Raw genomic sequence first — 21,580 nt, 5'->3', positions numbered from 1 at the left:
TAAAAAACAGAAAATTACAATGTAATAAAAATATAATGTTAATTTATTTCCAATTATATATTTTCCATTTTTCTGTTACATAATACCTATGCATGTAGGCGGGTCTGTTTGCCAAAATAATTGATTATTCATTTGCCTGCAAGTGATTTCAGCTTGTCCTTGAAACTGACATTCAAGGTAGAGACAGAGTTACTTATTTAGCTTTTGGTGCGTTTTGGATTACCTAGTTGCTGGTCAAAATAAAATAACTAAGAGATGATCTAACAAAAGATCGATTTGTTTGTAGATTAATTAGGAGATGGCCAAATTTTATATTTGCATGTTCAAATTAATATAAATTAATGAATTACTTTTAAGGGATTAACTCATATCGCTTTTTAATGTATTCCTCCATGAGCCTAAAAACATGCAAAATGGAAGGAAAAAAAAAAACTTTCCTAATGTAAAAATAGACCATTGGTTTAAAATGATTGCCACATTTATAGGCAATCACTCCACTTTAAAAAAGAAACACGCCGAAATCTCTCCAGTCTTCTGATGACTCAGCGTGAGTAAAAATGCGTGACTGTGCTCACAGACGTTATGAAAAGTAAATGCAGCATCAAACATTAAACAAACATAGATTGCTCCCCGACAAGGCTGAGAATGCTAACAAGCACAGCTATCCAACTTCATGTGTCTTCACAACTGGGATAAATGGTTTGTCATAAGCAAGAACACTGTATCATAGCTCCCCAAGACCACTGAGAATTTTACCACCGCTGTGTACACAACAATCAAAACCATTTCAAACCACAAATCCCCTCCAAGGTCATCCTCTGCAAAATGGTTTACCCATTTCACGATCACTTTCTCTCTTCACACATCAATTAAATTTTACATTTTTCAGACAGATTATAAAGAAGTATTAAACTGTGATAGTTCCTTAAAATAATAAAGTTCAGTAGAGTTTCTTTTCAAAACTAAGATGATATACTCTAAGTAGGAATTTCATGGTAAAATATTTTATTGAATGAAGAGACCATCTACCTGAAATTACTATTTTACATAAAATATATATTAGCCTAAAACCATATTTATGATAAATTGTCTCAGGTGGCTATTCAAGCCAAAGTCTGCAAAATCATTTGTTATCCTTTTAATAAGGTCAGACTATAAAACGTTAATAAATTGCAGAAACAAACCTCCTTTTATCTTCATTTTAATACAAACAGTATAATTTCTAGTTTTCAGAATTCTGTTTTAAATGTATTAGTATTATAGGGGAAAAACATCTAAAAAGAGAAAGTACTTTTAGTGAGTAGGTTTTGCTTCAGGGCATGTTTCTATATTAAAAATCAGAATAGCAATGGTAGAGTTATAAATTTTGAGCCGCCTAGAATTTTAAATTACAGTAATTTGATTGATCCATGTTTATATAACATTTGTTAAGGGTAGGAAATGTACGGTAAATGTCAATTACTGTACATTAAGGGGATGACTTCCTTTATCCCACCTAATTAAATAAAGTTTAAAGGTTTACAATAACATTTCAGGAGTCTCAGAGAGCCAGCGAACATGAAAGAAACTCTTGAGAAATATTTCTGAAGGAATAATACATTTATGGAGCAATTTAAATGACAACATGCATCCATTCCTGAATATAAAATGTCTAAGTTCTGTTGGCTGATACCTATGCATGTAGGAGGGTCTGGTTGCCAAAAGAACCGGTTATTCAGCTGCACACAGGTGATTTTGGCTTGTCCTTGGAGCTGATAGCCAGGGTCACACTGGAAAGTGATGGTGTCTCCAGCCTCTCTGCTGTCTCCATAGCGGGTGCCATTTTGAGGCATACCTGGATCGTTGCAGGTGGCTGCAATTGACGCTGCAAACAGAAGAGAAGGCCAGGTCACAGGCTGGAAAACATGGTTCCCACATTCCTGTAGGTGTGGTTGTTCTTGTGGGTTGAAGCATTCTTCATTGGCATAAGAAGTCATTTGTCTACACATGAACATACAAAAATAGTTTCTTTTCCCAGAGATATATTCAATGACATACATCTTCATTGTGCTTACATTGAATAAATTCTAGCAAAATTCTACTGAAAATGAAACCAATGATGAAACATATCAAGGTTTTTTTTTTAAAATAAAAATTACATTATCCTGAGAATAAATACATATACACAGACTGATTTTCTCTTTAGCAATATTTTAATGAAACCCCATACTGCAAGTTATATAAACTAGTTAAAGTACACCAACCTCAAGGAAAACAAAATAGGAAGAATTTCCTTAAGGTCTGTGCCTTCAAAGGTGATCCAATAACCTTGGTTGAGATGCCAAGGGTAGAAGGTCCAGAGGAGATGACCAGTGAGTTTTACCCAGGATCCCATAGGTGCCATTGTCTTGGCAAAATTATTAATAACCCCCTTTCACTCACCCAAAAAATTCCAAGTTGGACAATATATATGGCTACCCTAATGTTAACAAAAGCTCTGAAAATAATATTCTGTCTTTTTGCATATATATAAAGAATCTCAAATCTGTTGAGTAGAGGCCAGAATCTGCAAAGCAGGCTGGTGCATGTGCTTTCAGGGGCCACTGGAGCCTTGACATGTCAGTCTCTGGTAATCACGTGTAAAGTGCATTGCAAACGATGAGCCTAAAATCACATCCCATAGGCAGCCATCAACTCTGCCTGCACCCAATCAGGAAAGAATCCCTCAAGCCCAGAGCTTTCACCAGAGTTCCCCCCATCACACTAACATGCAGCAGCCTCAAGAAATAGGAATTGTTTTCTCCAGTTTCTATAACTGCTGTTTATCATGTGTTGTACTGGAAATTAGAAAGATACTCCTGAAAAATCCAAAGCTTAGATTTTTTTTCATTTTTACTTTCAATTAGAATAATGAGCTCTTTCTTCCACTCCACCGCATAAGAGATGACGATTAAAAGCTGACTTTCTCTCTGCAAAGTGCTCCAGTGTTTTCAACACAATGTTTTATGAAAGAGCAAAAAAAAAAAAAAAAAAAAAAAAAAAAGAGATTAGTGTATTATTCTATATACATACCATCACACTGTCCATTTTAATATTTGAAGCCTTAAAGTAATGAGTAGGCTTTGCTTTTTGTTTTGTAAATTCTGAAGCATTTGTTTGTTTGTGTGTTTGCATAAACATATGTCTACATATGGATAGATAAATGGAATAATAAAATCCATTTAAATAAAAAGTTAGAAGACATATAAAAAAGAATAAGACCTGCTCTGTGCTATTCAGACATTTTTAACCTAATAGGGGAGGCAATGAACAAATAATTCAGAACAAGAGAAAATGTTAAACTGTGCAGATTAAAAGATCAAAGCTCTATCCAATAGTGTCATATCATGCAGACATCAAGGATCCTATGGTTGTTCAGACCTGCTTCAAATGCCATCAGGACTTAATTAGTACCTAATTAGTACTTAATGATCACTTAAGCACACTTATCATCAGCTAACAAATCAGTAAAAATTAGGCTACTACGTAAGTTATTAAGTCTGCTGTGAAGATGAAGTGTAAAAACTTGCTAACTTGCCTTTCTGCTTACTATTCTCCAAGCTAATTGAGGCCAGAAGCTGTCTTCACCACCTTCTATTTCTCTCAAATTGATTTTTATTACATTGAAATCTATACGTGTGTATCTATAACACAGTGAGAACAATGACATGAACATCTGTTCTACCAACTCTAAGAAACAGAATATTTACCAATACATCAATATGATCAATGCACAGAATATACCCTTCCCCATGTCACCTTCTTCCTCCACTTCACGGGAAGTCACTTTCTGAATTTTATGTTTATCATTCCCTTGCTTTTCTTCATAGTTACCATAAATGTATGCATTCCAGTTTTAGCCACATATATCAGTTTCCTGAAATCAAGTGCTTAACTGGAATTATATGTTGCAAGTTCTGTATCTCTCTCTCTCCTTTTTTTGCTTGTATGATGTTTTTGGAAGTCATTTACGTTTAGGCATGATGCTCTGGTCTACTCATTTTCATTGCTGTATAGTTTTCCATTGCATGAATATACCATGATTTTTCCATCCTCCTCTTGATAGATCTTTGAGTTATTTTTCTTTTTGCCCTTATATAAAATGCTGCTGTGAAAATTAGTGTACATGCTGCTTGTACACACTTGCTCTTTCAAATGACTTGGACTCCTATGTTTTAGATTTTCACTTCCAAACAGCATGCAGTTAGACTGTTCTTTAAATTCAGTCTCAGAATTTGTCCTTTAATTGGGTAATTTAGTCTACTCATAGTCCCTGAAGTTTCTTCTCTATTTGGATTTCTCTCGACCATCTTAGCTTGTGTTTTCTATGTGCACCCCCATTTGCTCTACCTTTTTGCTTGCTTTCATACTAATTAATTTTTTCTCATGCTTTTATTTTAGTAGACTTTCTAGAAATTTTAGCATGTATTTAGTTGTAATAGTCTTACCTTCTTCTTTAATATTTATTATTCTCTCTCTAATTACATGAATTGCTAGGTATTTTAGTTATTTTTTTAAAAAATCTTAAATTAGACATAGTCATTATCCGTTTGTTTTTATAAACCTCATAAATTAAATATTATTGTTTTACATAGTTGACTGATGATTGTTTAAATTTTCATACATATTTACCAATTTGTTTGCTTATTTTTTCTTTTCATTTTTTTCATCTCAGAGCTTTTACTTGGCCTAATTTTTCTACTTCATAAATACTATGGTTTGACTATTTGTCCCCTCAAAAACTTATGTTGAAATGTAATCAGTATGGTCATATTGGGAGGTCAGGCCTTTAAGAGGTGATTGTATTAATCATTTGTAAATTAATGGATTAATGGGCTATCACAGGAGGGGAACTGGTGACTTTATAGGAAGAGTGACCTGAGCTGGCATGCTCAGCCCCTCGCCAGGCGATGCCTGCACACATCAGGACTCCAGAATCCCCACCAGCAAGAGGGCCAGATGTGGTCCGTTGACCTTGGATTTCTCAGCCGGCATATTTGTGAGAAGTATATTTATTTTCTTTATAAACTACCCAGTTTCAGAGAGTCTGTTATAAGCAGCAGAAAACAGACTAATACACTAAAATAATCTGTTTGTTTTGTTTTGTTTGTCTTTTTGCAAATTACGTTTAGTAAGGATATGTGATGGCTGGGATTATTTTCACATTTATTTGGCCATTCATGTAGTATTTGGTTTCCTACTCATATTTTTATTCTTTTTTTTTTTTCATTACTACAGTCTGAATCTGATAAGAATTCCAATTTCTCATGTAAACTAAGCTGTTTTTAAGTTTTCATATTTGCACTTCTGTTCTGGGGAACTTTACTTATGGTAATTCTTCGTATGCAGGTTTGAAGGTACACCTATCCAGAGGAGATACACATTAGATTACAGGATCTGCCTGGAACAACAGAAAACTTCCTTTTTTCAAAAATAAATTATCAGCTTGAGGTATTTTGGACCCCAGAGATGGTAGAAATTCACCTACAGACTAGTGTGAAACCCTCTGGCTGTTGTGAGTTGCATGCAACTATGTCTCTGTCAACATCTATGTCTGTCTATTCTCCCAACACTGAGAGTAGAACACCCTTTGGTCTTCCAGCTATACCTGAGAGTCTCCTATTATATTTTCAACATCAGAAAGACTTAGATTTGTTTTCTATCCCCGGAGCCAAGGGACTCTCAGAGTGGAAGCTCCACATCACAGGGAATCAGCAGAGTCAATCAGGGCAGAGCTGGCTTCCGAGTTTCACAATCTCTCTCCATTTCTGCATTTCATGTCATCCAGGAGTCCTTATTTTCTTGCAGGTTCAATGACACAGTTTGAAAATCCAAAACCATTTGTAACCAGCACTTGTACTATATTTTCAGCATATAAGTTTTAAGAGTCCTTGCTGTAATATTGCAAATGGAAGCCCCTCAATCACACTTATTTCATAACACTGGCCATGATTTCTGACACACCATTCTTCACGTCATTATCAATATCATTATCATTACTCGTGTTTTGAACAGGGGAATCTCACTTGAAAACAGCATTCTCAGTGGAGATCAAGAGAGAGTGCTTGGGTTTCAGAGTGGGGTTTTCAATGGAAAGAGAGAGGGAATGACAATCAGAGTCACCTGAAGGCCATTTCTGTACTTTCCCACTTTCCTCCCATCAGCTGCAAAGACTGGAACACAGGGAAATCCAAGCCTATGACTCCAAGAGAAGCCTGGGAGAGCAGAGGAAGGCAGGATAGATGTGAAGACACAACACTTACAGTTAGAAAGTCATGAAGGTCTCACCCATAAGCCACACATTTTTCTAACATAGAACACTAATCATAGAATACAATCACCAGAATCACAAAGCAATTGGCCACTGTCTTGGTACCAAAGTGGTACCTTTCCTGAGCCAGCATTTTACATGAATTCTGGAATTTACTCTTTGAGTGATGTTCCTATAGAATCTATGATCAACTGTTGCTGAGATTTCTCTGGGTTTCAGAAAATAATCGTAAGCAAATCCTACTGTATATGCACAATCTTGTTCATCTGACTGAATTTCCCATCTTCAACGGAAAATTCTTCCTTTCCTCAAGCAAGTGGTCACATGTATAATTAAGTATTCATTTCCAAGTGAGAATTTCTGTCACAGTTTATATAGGTTAAAAAATTAACAATAAGTGTATAGTATTAAAATAATTGTCATAGAGTGATAGCCATTGTAAATATAGCAACATTTATATAATGAAATGAATGTTATATAACAGTACAAGAATTTAAAAACAAAAGTCCCCTGATGCCAAGGACATCAGGGATGACAGTTTCATTATAATTTTTAAAACCAAGATGTCCTTATTTAATAAAAAATTAAATTTTTATTTAATATTTATCAAAAGAAAAGATATATAATACCCACTACTAAGAAAGTTTTACACAAAGGTGCACAGATTTTATACACAAATAAGAATTTTAACAGATATATCAGCCTTTCAAAAAATAAGTGCTCTGTTGAACACTTTTCTGGGAGTTAATAGGATCTGGTCAAATGAGATTGGCAAATACTGTACACCCCAGTTTCCCCTTAGAGATTTCCATTGCACATTAGGGATTAAAGGTTCAGAGCTGTACTACAGTAAAAAAAAAGCTTTTAAAAATCATTGTTTAATCCAGCGTATCCCACATTGTCATCATAGAGCACAGTTTTCCTAGAAAATCTCTTAAAATCCTTCCAAATAGAATTCCACAGAGTATCAGTAGAAACACTGGCTTGCACTAGTGGTTACATGTCCATTAATGGCATAATATTCTGTTCATTTTTGAAAGTACCTTTTGTAGTTCTCAACCCCATTTTTATTTGGAATATGTATAACAATAATAATGCAGCATGCAATTAAAAGTTTTAAACTTGTGAAGTTCATGTTGTCTAATAAACAGAAATACTGCATCTACAACATTATTCTAATTATTCTAATTATGCATCTACATAATTAGCTAAAGTTTATGCCAGTTATATGAAAATGTAAGTTTTAATAAAACAGTTATATATGCACTTAGAGCTCATGTATATATCTGCTTGTATATTTTCAAAGGTTATTTAAAATTGCCATAAATAAACTACTAAGGCTTACTTAAATTTAAGCAAACCCCCGACCCTCACACTTTGTATTTAGAATGGTGAAATAAAGATGAAAAGTTCCTAGAGTTAGCCAGATTGGAGTAAAAAACCTATAAGAAGGCTTGAGGAAGGAGAAAGAGAACAATTTTAAGCAATGTAGTGCAAAATACATCATTTGGGTCTTTTAAACAAATTTCATTTTATTTTCCTCTAGTTATGAATGATGGAAAGATGTTTTCTGGTAAAAGCAAGAAAGCTTATTCTAGACTAATACAGAAGCCCCCACCCAAGGACACTCCATTAGGGGCAGAAACTGCTTTTCCACTTCAGGCTTATCACAAAGCGATTGGCAGAGCACGTTGTCACTCCTCTTCCGTGGCTGTATTCTTTTATATGCCACATCATACACTTTACTCATTTTTCTCTTACATATCTTTTCTGCAAATTGGATTTGTTGGTGACTCTGAAGGTTTCTAGTTTCTTGCCATAAAAAAGAAGACAACATTTTCAGGTGCATCAGTCTTATCCCTCAATGACCCTAGAAAAAGGCAGCACCTGTTCCTGAGAAGAGGCGTGTCCTGTTTTTCAGTTTCCCACAGGCGTTCCCTGGAAAATCTCAAGTCACAGAGGCACTTTCCACAGGCCCATTGGCCTCTGAGGGGACATCTCTGCCACTTGTGAGGCTGCGTCCAGAACCATCCCAGTCAGCTTGCGCAACACAGAACCTGTGCTGCCCTTCACAAAACAGCAGTGGGTCTGACTCTGTTTCCAACAGCAGGATTGACAGTGTGTGGTACCGCACTGCAGAACCAGACGCTGCAATAACGTCAATCTCTTTGCAACTAGATAAGATATGTATATATATCACAACTTCGCGGGCTGGGTGCGGTGGCTCACACCTGTAATCCCAGCACTTTGGGAGGCCGAGGCGAGTGGATCACAAGGTCAGGAGTTCAAGACCAGCCTGGCCAATATGGTGAAACCCCGTCTCTACTAAAGATACAAAAAATTAGCTGGGCGTGGTGGCGCGTGCCTGTAATCCCAGCTACTCCAGAGGCTAAGGCAGGAGAATTGCTTGAACCCAGGAGGTGGAGGTTGCAGTGAGCTGAGATGGCACCATTGTACTCTAGCCTGGGCAACAGGGTGAGACTCCATCTCAAAACAAAAAACCAAAAAACCACAAGTTTGCATATAAATAAAAATATATAATATTTTATATTAAATATTATATAGTATATTTATATATTATATAAATAGCACAATTTTGAATATAAATATAATTTTTATAATTCTATTTATAATATAAATATAGTAATTTTAATAATTCTATTTATAATATAAATATTTTTGTACATTTATTTTATGATACATATTATATATTTTATAATATATAATACAAATATAAGTGTAATAATTTATGAAAATCATAAATATCATTTATGTATTTATATATTTATTATCATTTATATATAATAATTATATTTATTATTGTCATTTATACATAATAATTATATTTACTTATTATGAATATTAATTATATTTATATGTATATGCAAAGTTGTATTATTTTCTTATTTTGCTAAAACAAAGTTGGGACCACATTCTATTAAATGCATAAACTCCTACTTACATGTTTTTTAAACATCATGTAAAACTGTATTTGTTGACTGAGGTATTAGTTCATAGAAGTACGTTTGCTTAGCGTACCGATATCATTTAAAACATCCCTGCGTACCTCCATAGATAAAATGCTTCTCATATCTGTAGAGAAATACATAAAGCAACACCAATATACAGAAGTAGTCGCATCTAATACTCAGATTACAGCCTGTGCATTACATGGAACCTCTGTTGTTCAACACCTGAAGGAAAGCTATTGGGTTTGAAATCAGGTTTATAAAGTAGAATTGGCTACTTGCTAGGCAGTGATGCTATTGCCGGGCTGGTGAAACACTTTTTATTCTTTCTATTCCTTTAATGTGGAGGGTCAATAGCCTGTGAAGCTCCTTGCTTCTGTGCACTGGCGTCAGGCTGATGCAAATTAGGAATCAGGCTGTCACTCCCGAGGTCCTCTTAGTTATGCAAACGTAGGGCGTGTCCTCCCCCAATACCCTGGGGAGCAATCCGCTTTTGCTTAACAGAGACCATCCCTTTTTAATGGCCAGGTGGAGCAGGGTTAGTTTGCATAAGCAGTCTTTTGAGGAAGAAGGGAATAAGGTCCCAGTCAAGTGCACCTGATTTTACACTGGAAATACATCTGGGTCGCCTCTAAGCTAGGTTGTTGCAGACATCAGCTCTTCAAAGGGGAAATGATAGACACAGGTTGAACTCGAGGCAGGACAGTTAGGGCTGAAACATTCGGGGGCAGCTTTGATTCAGCCCTGAATGTGGCTGAGAATCTGAGCCCTTTAGGACCCTGGAGGGTGAATGGAGGATTGAATGCTATTTGGGAAACAAGGGTTGAATGGGAGGGATATAAAGTAATAAGTGGAAATCCAGTTCCTGCACACCCTCCAAGCATCATAGTCACAGATGGGTGCAGGACCCATCTTCAGCAGGGACACTACTTGGCAGCAAGCAGCCACAGATTTCAGGACCTGACTCTCAGCCCAGTCCCCTACCTCAAGGGTGCTGAGAAGTAAAACTGATTCCCTTTGGGAGCATGTGATCCTGAAGTTATTTCTTGGCTATTTCCAAGGAGAACTGGGATTCCTCAAGAGGGAGATTCTGAATTTGGTGCTCGAAAGGGCAGGAGGGTCAACTATGGAGGAAAGTGGACGTGTTAGCATTGTGAGTTTGTAAAGCAGATCATGAATTTCATTAATTGATTTCTGCCCCATTAATTGAGTTCATATTTACTATTTTTCCCTCTCTGTAAATGGCACCCCCGCCTTCCGAGTTGCTCAAATCAAAATCTTAGTAGTTGTCCTTGAGTCCTCCCTGTCCACAGCAAACATTCACTCCAGGGCACATCTTGTCACCCTGAGAAGCGCCTCCAGTTCCTTCTGGTACCTGGGTCCCAGTCACTAGGAGCGTAAGGACATTTGCAAAACAAAAGTGAAAGACTGAATTCTCCCTGCAGCAGATAAAGGACCGGACTTCTCCCCCTCCCTTTCTTAGAGCATTTTCTTTAGAAAACCTTGAACTTCAAAGGTACTTTCTCAGTTCCTTTGAAATGGATGTGGATATTTACAAAAGCTAAATAAGCCTCCTGGCAGCTTTAAGACCTAGGAATGTCTTTCCTTAGGACCTGAGGCCATCTCTTTGAAACACATCATCAAGGAAGGTAATGCCCGTGCCTACTCCTTCCACAAAAGGACAGGAGCCTAACTCTTCTGCAGGCACCTGACTCCAAGTTGCAAAACTACCTCCTTTCCTAAGGATGTACACAGTTTATTTTTTCTTTATATAAAACCACAGCTACCACAGATGATCACCCCGATTTCTGGGTGGATCTAGGATGAACTACGTGTTGACCAAGAGTACTGGTAAGCCCTCTTGCTAGAGGGCTAGTTACTGTTCATCTTGAAGAACAAGTCTGTAATGAGTTTTATCTGCTTGATAATGAAAGGGTGAGATTTTTTTCTTTCTTTGCAATTTCTTAGCAGAATGCCGGTGACAGGAATCGCATTCTGATTGAAAGCTTATTCAACAATAACAGCGTTTCTGTTTTTTTCTCTTTTACTTTTGTGGAGAGGTTTTTCTGGGTAGGGAGAAGTTTTGGTTTTATTTATTTATTTCCCCCAACGCACTTGCCCGAACTCCCTTCTTGTCTACCCCCAGTGCAATCCATTCTCTAAATCTAGGACGATCTGCTAAGAAGGTACATCGGTTCACATCACTTCTTTATTTAAAAACCCTTCAGTGGGTTCCTGTCACTCTAGCTCCACACCTGGATCTGGTGGTTCTGTGGGATCAGGGCCCTACCTGACCCACATCCACTGTGCCGCACCCACACCAGCCCCTCATTCTTCCTTGGAATCCATAATCTCGTTCCTCACAGGGGGACTTCTCACTGGCTACACAGTTCTCTGAAATGCTAATGTATCTGGTCTTTGCAAAACTCCTTATTTGGGTCACCCTCAAATGCCAGCTTCTCCCCCAGGAAGCCAGTTCCTCAGTCACACTCTCACATATTAAACTCTTCTATTCTCTGTTCACTCCCATTCTTTTCTTTTAGATTCATTCATTCATTCATTCATTCATTCATTCATTTTTGTGACAGAGTCTCACTCTATCACCCAGGCTCGTGTGCAGTGATTCAATCTTGGCTCACTGCAACCTCCACCTCCCTGGTTCAAATGATTCTCCTGCCTCAGCCTCCTGAATAGCTGGGATTACAGGCATGTGCTGCCATGCCCAGCTCATTTTTGAATTTTTAATAGAGACGGGGTTTTGCCACGTTGGCCATGCTGGCCTCGAACTCCTGACCTCAGATGATCTGCCCACCTCGGCCTCCCAAAGCGCTGGGATTACAGGCGTGAGTCACCGTGCCCGGTCTCTTTATTTTCTTAATCATCAATATTTACATGGATTCTGTTTCCCCGACACACTCCGAGCTCTGTCTTTCATGGCGCCATTTTAGAGGTTGACTAAAAATTTGTGGAATTAGAGTTCCAATTCTTTCTTTTTTTGCTGTAAAAACAGTGTTTTAGAAAGCTTACAATTTCTTGTTTCTAGAACTTTTTTTTTATACTTTATGTTCTAGGGTACATGTGCCCAAAGGGCAGGTATGTTACATATGGATACATGTGCCATGTTGGCATGCTGCACCCATTAACTCGTCACTGACTTTAGGTATATCTCCCAATGCTATCCCTCCCCCCACCCCATGACAGGCCCCGGTGTGTGGGTGCGTGCTGTTCCCCTTCCTGTGTCCCAGTGTTCTCATTGTTCAATTGTAAGTGAATTATGTTACAAGGCAAGAGTTATTACCTTTGTGGATGTGAGTGAACCATGTATTCATTTTTGTATTGGTGTAAGTGAATATCTAAGGGCAGAAGGAACCTCAAAACAGCACAAATATGGTGAGAAGCTACCTGGGTGAGGTGGGTGTGATGTCTCACATGCCCCTAAATGTTTGTGGGATGCAGGGCAGGAGCAGAAGGGGGGGCTCACAGACTACGCGATTTGATATGTAAAAATCCTCATGCCTTCCTTGATGAATGTACATTCACAGCGATGTGGGTGGTAGCTATGGTTTGTAGTCCTCAGGCTCCCTGGAGGGCATATCTGAAATTTGGCCACCTGGATGCAGACTCCTCCTGCCCTCGCCCCCCTCCCCACCTGCTTGCTCCTGAACCTCTAGGAGTGAGCCCATGACAATAGGACCCCTCTGCTGAAGGTTCCATGCTCCTTGCATCTCTGACAAACCATTTCAGATATCAGCCAAGCTGTCTGCCCTCAGGAGGAGAGGGCCAAGGAAAAGGCCCATCCAACCCTAAGAGGCAAGCTCAGGTCCATCTGGGCCAGGATTGCAGGGTCTTGAATACCCAGAGAATGGCCCAGGACATTCCCCCTTCCCCGTGGGGAGAAGATCAGCCAGAGGGGGCCTCTGAGCCTGGGTCAGCAGGCAAGGCCCCCGCCCCCAGTTCTAAAATAGAACAGTGGAAAACATTTAAACCACATCTCCCACCAGTTGAGATTAACATGCGCAGACACAGAATGAAATCTTACACTAAAAAAACAAAAACTACAACAACAACAAAAAACCAACTTACACATCGATTCACTAAGAATCACAATGAAACCTCCAATGTGCTGTACAAAATTAGGCAAGGTCAAAAACTCGCAAGGGGGGCCCAGGATCTCCGTGGAATGCATGCATTTTCATAATTCCAGAAGGAAAGCATGTGCTGACGACTTAGGAATTCTCAACCCCATTACAACCACCTCCCGAAATCTGCAGGTCGCCAACTGTTTACTTTCTACATCAACATCATCAAACCGCACATACAACACTCAAGCATGAACAACACTGGCTGTGCATTGTGGCTCCTGTCTGTAATCCCAGTGCTTTGGGAGCTCGAGGCAGGAGGATGACTTGAGGCCAGGAGCTTGAGACCAGCCTGGGCAAAATAGTGAGATGTAGGAGTGTGACAAACAGAAATTAAAGAATGAAGTATGAAAACAGGAGAAGATTTTCATTAAAACCTTTACTGTGATAGGAGGAATGAAATATTAACTTGTAATTAGGGTGATGACCTGTTCAACCTTATCCAGGACAGTACTGGCTTGCACCTGTTGTCTCAGCATAATGATGAACAACATCCGTGTTTACTCTTAAAATATCCCAGTTTGAATAAAAATGACATAATTTTCCCACCTGTGAAGTCCTTTAAAACTGGAGTTTAGGAAGAATAAGGGAAATGGCTGGAAGTCTGAGACAGACAGCAGGGAAAATTCAGTGACATTATTGAAGCCCCTCTGCCAGGTATGCCTGCAATCAATTCCCTCACTCTTCTACTCTTATTTATTTATTTATTTATTTATTTATTTATTGAGTTGGAGTCTCGCTCTGTCGCCCAGGCTGGAGTGCAGCGGCGCGATCTCAGCTCCCTGCATGCTCCGCCTCCCGGGTTCAGGCTCCCTCACTCTTTTTACTTATGTCAGCAATACTTGATTTTTCTTTCTTAAGATAATTTTGGTAAATTTCTTTTACTGCCAAACAGGCTTGACTAACACATTCTCTCCCATCTCTGGGTCTTTTGCAAACATGTGTCCATTGCTAGGGACAATTTTACCCTCTTCTCTTGTTCACTTAGCTAAATTCTACTTATTCTATTAATCTTAGCTTAAATACCATATTTTCAAGATTGTGTTCCTTGATTCCTGCAGCTCTAGGATAAATGCTTTTTAGAGGCTCCCTGTCCTTGTCTAGCCAGAGAAATTGTTCCCTGGCACTCCACCTTGGTCTGCTTTTACCTTCTCTGGAAGGTGCACTTGCTGAGCTCAGACGCTGTAACTGTCCTGCTCGTTGGCAAACCAAGCAACATCACAGTGTACAGCGTACAGTGAGTTCTCAAAAAATCTTTGTTGAATGAAGCAGCTTTGGCCCAAGAACTGGCCCCTAATAGGCATTAAATAAATAGTAACTATTATAAGCTTTATCATGATGTAACAAAGGATATGAAGAATAAAGACGAACTGTGAGTTCCTTTTATTTATTGTTGTTGTTGTCGAGACAGAGACTCGCTCTGTTGCCTAGTGTGGAGTGCAGTGGCGCGATCTCAGCTCACTGCAACCTCCACCTCCCGGGTTCAAGTGATTCTCATGCCTCAGCTTCCTGAGTAGCTGCGACTACAGGCACCCACTACCATGCCCGGTTATTTTTTGTATTTTTAGTAGTGATGGGGTTTCACCATGTTGGCCAGGCTGGCCTTGAACTCCTGACCTCGGGTGATCCACCCATCTTGGCCTCCCAAAGTGCTGGGATTACAGGCACGAGCCATGGCACCCGGCCTGTGAGATTTAAAAAAAAAACAACAAGAAGTAACTCAAATAATCAAGTCTCAAGAAAATAAGTTTACAATCACATGAATACACACACACACACACACGCGCATATATGAGATAATGTAAACCTGTAATTAAAGCATTGATGTATTAACTTCAAACATGTAAGGTAAACTTTGATTGACATAGAAATAATAGACATTTACAATGAGCTCCAAGAAGCAAGAAGAGGATGTGGTGTTTATTTCCATTTTTTTAAATCTAATCAATTTCCATATCTAGACTTCATTACAGAAAACTCTGTTTGCAATTTAGTGATGCTTATTTTGTAAATGGCTAATGGCACTGTATTTCTATGAAATGTTTAGAAGTGGATTGAAAATGCTATTGCAGAGCCAACTAAATTATAGACACGGAATAAATGTCAAGTACAAAATTATTATATTTTGCATGTCAGGTTAAAAACTAATGAATAGTATATCAAAAATGTAGGTCATTATAAAAGGTAGCGTGTTATAAAGCAGGCTCCGTGTGACCAAGTACACATTTTTATAGAAACCATGACTGGTTCAGGCGCAGTGGCTCACACTTACAATCCCAGGACTTTGGGAGGCAGAGGCAGACAGATCACCTGAGGTCAGGAGTTCCAGACCATCCTGGCCAACATGGTGAAACCTCGTCTCTACTAAAAATACAAAAATTAGCTGGGCGTGGTGGCGGCACCTGTAATCCCAACAACTCAGGAGGCTGAGGCAGGAGAATTGCTTGAACCTGGGAGGCAGAGGATGCAGTGAGCCGAGATTGCACCACAGAGAAAGATTCCATCTCAAAAAAAAGAAAAGAAAAGAAAAGAAAAGAAAAAACCACAACTGTTGGAGCGATGGCAATAGGCAGATATTGTGCCCCAATGGTATATGTTGCAGCCATCCCGAAATAAGTTCATTGTCCCCCTCTCCTAACTTTTTATTGCTGCTTCCAGTTCTAGCTACCATATTTGTAGACATATAAAAGATATCTCCTTTAGGATTTATTGCATCCACTAAAAAAGCTATAATCTTGCCCCTTTTGCTTTATGTCTACTGACAAATGAACCAACAACACTGGTTCTTTCTTGCTTTTGACTCTGAATCCCACCTCCAACATATGTGTCTTGCAAGAACACCTACACTTCCAGAACTGGATCCTGCAGCCACCCATATGCCTGTCAACACCCAGAGAATCCGCCTTAGATGTCTGCATGTTTAAATTCCTAACTCAGAAAAGGGACACCTTGTGTATGTTATTTAACCAAAGGCATCTTTTCTTGTAAGAACATTCTGAGTCACAGGATTCTTATTTTAATTTTTCCTTTCCAAGATAGCTATGTTAGGAGGAGATTTTTCAATTCTTGTCCAAAAACATTTACAAATGCAAAAATAGAATGTTAACTAGCAAAATGTTACATTATCAAAAACTCAGTACATTGATAAGAGAAAATAAAATATTTGTAGGAGAACTTTCATTATTATTCATTCATTTATTCCTTCATTCAAAAATACTTCTGAGGGCCAGGCATGGTAGCTCATGCTTGTAATCCCAGCATTTTGGGAGGCCAAGGTGGGTGGATCACTTGAGGTCAGGAGTTTGAGACTAGCCTGGCGAACATGGTGAAACCCCATTTCTGCTAAAAATACAAAAACTTGCTGGGTTTGGTGGTGCATGCCTGTAATCCCAGCTACTCAGGAAGCTGAGGCAGGAGAATTGCTTCAACCTGGGAGGCAGAGTTTGCAGTGAGCCAAGATGGTGCCATCACACTCCAGCTTGGGCTATAAGAGCAAAACTCCATCTCAAAACAAACAAACAAACAAAAACTTCTGAGTGCCTACTGCATGTCAGTTCTAGGCACTTTGGACATACCAATCAACAAATTAGGATCCCTGCCCTTGTGGAGTTTAGATTCTCAAGGGAGGAGATAGCAATACAAAATAAAACCAAGTAATAAGTGAAATATTATGGACAGTAGCAGTGCCTTGGGATAAAGAAAACAGAGCAGTGTCGACGGCATTGAGAGTGTTGGGGGGCAGTTGGTGGTGACTTTAGGTGGGTGGGTCATGGAGGTCCCCCTGAGATGATGACACGTATTTTAAGATAGAGACAGAATCAGCCATGTGGGTACCTGGGGCCAAGGCTACTGAGAAGAAGAACTGAAACTGCTATCAAAGATCCTAAATGGTGGGCCTAGTGCCTTGTTGGAGAAGCATGGACATTCCTGGGGCTGGAGCTGAGAAGTGGGTGGGTGACAAGGCTTACAAGACAGGTGTGAGGGCACTCGGTGGGCCAGGTAAGGGGAGAATTGCATGCTGCTGCAAGGGGCTTGGGGCTTGACTCAGTGATCCAGGAGCCATTGCTGGGTTCTGAACATGTTACAAGGGCATGGAGTTTATATTTTAGAGAATTAATGTAGCTGCTGTGTTCAGGACAGACCATGGAGGGACCATGTGGAGGCTGTGAGACCAGTTGGAAGGCTATTACAGGGGCAACGCAGAAGATTGGAGGAGACTCAGACATGGGAGGTGGTGTAGAGTGGAGAGACAGGGCCTCATGCTCATATATTTTAAAGGTATGTCCAATAAGGTTTCTGGATGGGCTACATGTGGAATATGAAAGACAGATTTTGAGAATGAACAGGGTAAACAGACAACCTACAGAAAGGGAGAAAATTTTTCCAAAATATGCATCTGAAAAAGGTCTAATATCCAGCATCTATAAGGAACTTAGACAAATTTACAAGACAAAAACAACCCCATTAAAACATGGGCAAAGGACAGGAACAGACACTTTTTAAAAGAAGACATACATGTTGCCAACAATCATGTGAAAAAAAATTCAACATCACCAATCATTAGAGAAATGCAAATTAAAACCAAAATGAGATACCATCTCACAGCAGCCAGAATGGCTATTATTAAAAAACCAAGACATGAAAGATGCTGGTGAAGTTGTGGAGAGGAAGGAACACTTATATATGGTTGGTGGAAGTGTAAATTAGTTCAACCATTATGGAAGACAGTGTGGTGATTCCTCAAAGACCTAAAGACAGAAATATCATTAGACCCAGCAATCCCATTACTGGGTATATGCCCAAAGGAATATAATCATTCTATTATAAAGACACATGCATGCATATGTTCATTGAAGCTCTATTCACCATAGCAAAGTCATGGAATCAACCTAAATGTTCATCAACGATACACTGGATAAAGAAAATGTGGTACATATACACCATGGAATACTATGCAGCCATAAAAAGCACGAGATCATGTCCTTTACAGGAACATGGATGGAGCTGGAGGCCATTATTCTTAGCAAATGAATGCAGGAAGAGAAAACAAAATACTGCATGTTTTCATTTATAACTGGGAGCTAAACGATGAGAACACATGGACACATAAAGGGGAATGACAGACACTGCAGTCTCCCAGAGGGTGGAAAGTGAGAAGAGAGAGAGGATCAGGAAAAATAACTAATGGGTACTAGACTTAATAGCTGAGTGATGAATCTAGGTTAGGCACAAAGGCACTCCGAGCTCTAAGAAAGCAACAGGCACCTGACACTTATATACAAAGTAGGTATCTTAACCACTGCTTTTATGACAAGACAAATTGTTATTCCAAGGGCTAGTGCCATATTGAGCTGAAAACATTCTTATTAGTATGGACTCATATTCCAGGTATTAACAAAGACACCTAAATAATCTAAAAGGTTTTTTCCAAAATTAATAACCTGATTACAGAATGGAAGACATATGCATTTATGAGTTTCTTTGAAAGCTCATGGATTTCTAGTTAGCATGTGAGCTCTGCAAAGCAGGAATCTTGACTTCATTCACTCAATCCTGCTTAGCTCTCAGCAAGGAGGCTGGCAGGTTCACAGACACTCAGTAATCCTGACGGCCTGAATGAATGAGTGAATGAATGAAAGAATGAGAACACGATACATACCATTCTTAAGTATTCAAAAGAATTGGACTTTTCAATTTGATATTAGCTTTTCTTTGTCTGTAAGCGGTAGGTTATTTGATTTAAAATGACATTACAACTCCATTACAATGATTAGTTAAGTTAAACATGATTCATCTTTTCTCATTTGACATCACAAATTCCTACTTGAGATTTTAATATGTATACAGGTGAAATACTGGAGTTTCTACCCCATCCTGAGATTTACTAAATTGATGAGTCTAATGCAAATATTAAAGCACTCGCTGATTGATTTTGTGTTTAATGCTCTAAAACAGGAGTTGGCAAACTATATACTGGAAATCAAATCTGGCCCACCAGCTAGTATTGTAGCTTGAAAACTAAGAATGGTTTTACATTTCTTAAATGGTTAAAAAATATCAAAATAAAAATATTAGTTTATGACACACGAAATTCAAACACAGTCCTGACCACTCACACATGCGTTGTCTGTAGCTACCCTTGGGCTACACAGCCACAGAGCTGAGGACCTGCCTTGGAGACCACAGGACCTACAAAGCCTAAAATAGCTACTCTCTGGTTCTTCAGGGAAAAGGTTTGCTCCTCCCCGGTACAGAATTGTAATTATGAAATAATTTCTTTGCATTTATATGGCATTTTCCTTAGCTTGCTCTTTCCCATTAATTCTCATGGTTTTGAGTTAAGAAAATTGAAAAAGTGCTTTATTATCTGCTTCCTCACCCTGAATTGAGCTCTTTATGCATATAACTAGGTTACCATTTTCCCAAAGCTGCTCTTCAGGGTAAGATCCTAGCCCAGAATAGAAACGCCGCCTCTGTAAGTCTCCCTGGCTTTGGGTCTTGCAGGATCGACGGGAGCCAGCAGCTGGAGTTTTGTGACATGTATCTCCATGCTTCAGTGGCTGAACAGGTTTGAAAGCATGCAGGAGGAGTATACCCTCTGCCGCCATCGGGGTGCATCAACTGAGCCCAGACTCCAGAGGAACAACAGTGGCCTGGACACAAGAACGTTCCACCTAATTAAGGGTAAACATTCCTCACTTCATTTCTGAAAATGTCAAAGTGCTCAATAACTACAGACAGGGTCCACTGAGAACAAACCCCACCTTGAAGAACAGAGGCTGAGGAGGGTTCCAGTGCTTAGGGAAATAAATACTTTTGACAATCCCTTTCTTTATATTTTCCAAAGTAACACATGGTTCTTGAGTATTACACAAAACAAAACAAAAAACAAAAACCTCGACCTAACTCAAACCATGACTTTATATATAGAAAATAAAACTGTAAACTCTAAGAAAAAAAAAAATACATAGAAGAAAATCTTCCAGATTTAGGGTTAGGCAAGGAGCTCTTCGACATGACAACAGAAGCACAATCCATAAAAGCCAAAATGGGTAAATGAGACTTCATCAACACAGAAAAGCTTTTGCTCTGAAAAAGACCCTGTGAAGAGGATGGGAAGACAAGCTACAGACTGGGAGGAAATGCTTGAAAGCCACATATCTGACAACGGACTAGTGTCTTAAAAATATAAAGAATGCTCAAGACTCAAGAGTAAAGAAAAACAAAATCCCATCAGAAAATGCGCAAAGGAATGAAAAAAAAAGAAAAAAAACCATTTCACTGTAGAGGAAATACAGATGAGAAATATAAAACATGAAAAAATGCTCAAAATTAGTAGCCATTAGGCAAATAAATGCAGAGATATCACCACATCATTATGAGGACACCTAAAACTAAAATTTATACTATATATGTTTTCTAAATGGTGTAAATACTATAGACAATTTTATATCATCTATAAAGCAATATCAAATGTTGCATAGGAGGCAGAAAAACAGATTCATGTATGCATTGCTGGTGAGAATGTAAAATGGTACAGCCATTCTGGAAAATTATTTGGCAGTTAAAAGTGAAACATTCAATTCTGCAATTGCATTCTTGGGCATTTATCTCAGAGAAGTAGAAACTTATGTTCCCAAGAAAAAGATAACAAATATGATGCAGTATATACGGCTTGGGTGATGGGTGCACCAAAATCCTACAAATCACCGCTGAAGAACTTACTCATGGAACCAGATACCACCTGTACCCCAAAAACTTACGGAAAAATAAAAAAAAAATAATAATTTTAAAAAGAAAACCTGCGCATGAATGTTCACCACAGCTCTACTCATAGGAGTCTCAACCTGGAAATTACCCAGCTGTCTTTCGGCAGTGAGTGATTAAACCAGCCGCTGCCTCCATTCCCTGGAGTTCTCTGCAGGAATCTAAAGGAATATGCCCTGGATGCATGCCACAAGCTGGCGCCATTGGCACTCACAGAAAGGTACTGAATGAAGAGGCCAATCCGAGAGACGACACACTTCCTGATTCCCTCCACAGTACATCTGTGAAATGATCAAGAGTCCGGAAGTGCAGAACACATGAGTGGCTGCCAGGATTAAGAAGGGACGGAGACTGAGGGAAATGGGTACGGCTATCAGTGAGCAGTCCGTGGGATCCTATTGCTGGGGGGACATGTC

General features: G+C 39.0%; 1 protein-coding gene across 1 annotated transcript in view; it reads right to left on the bottom strand.

Annotated features, from left to right (window-relative positions):
- Window positions 1-21,580, bottom strand: part of CSMD1 (CUB and Sushi multiple domains 1) — a 2,061,182-nt gene that overhangs the window by 298,227 nt on the left and 1,741,375 nt on the right. The window contains exon 26 of the mRNA XM_025393463.1: window positions 1,673-1,864. Coding sequence (XP_025249248.1) covers window positions 1,673-1,864 — 192 coding nt within the window. The remainder of the gene's footprint in view (window positions 1-1,672; window positions 1,865-21,580) is intronic.

This window comes from Theropithecus gelada, chromosome 8 (assembly GCF_003255815.1).
Source record: "Theropithecus gelada isolate Dixy chromosome 8, Tgel_1.0, whole genome shotgun sequence".
In the NCBI taxonomy this organism is placed as follows: domain Eukaryota; kingdom Metazoa; phylum Chordata; class Mammalia; order Primates; family Cercopithecidae; genus Theropithecus; species Theropithecus gelada.
This window is presented reverse-complemented; position numbering and strand designations above follow the sequence as displayed.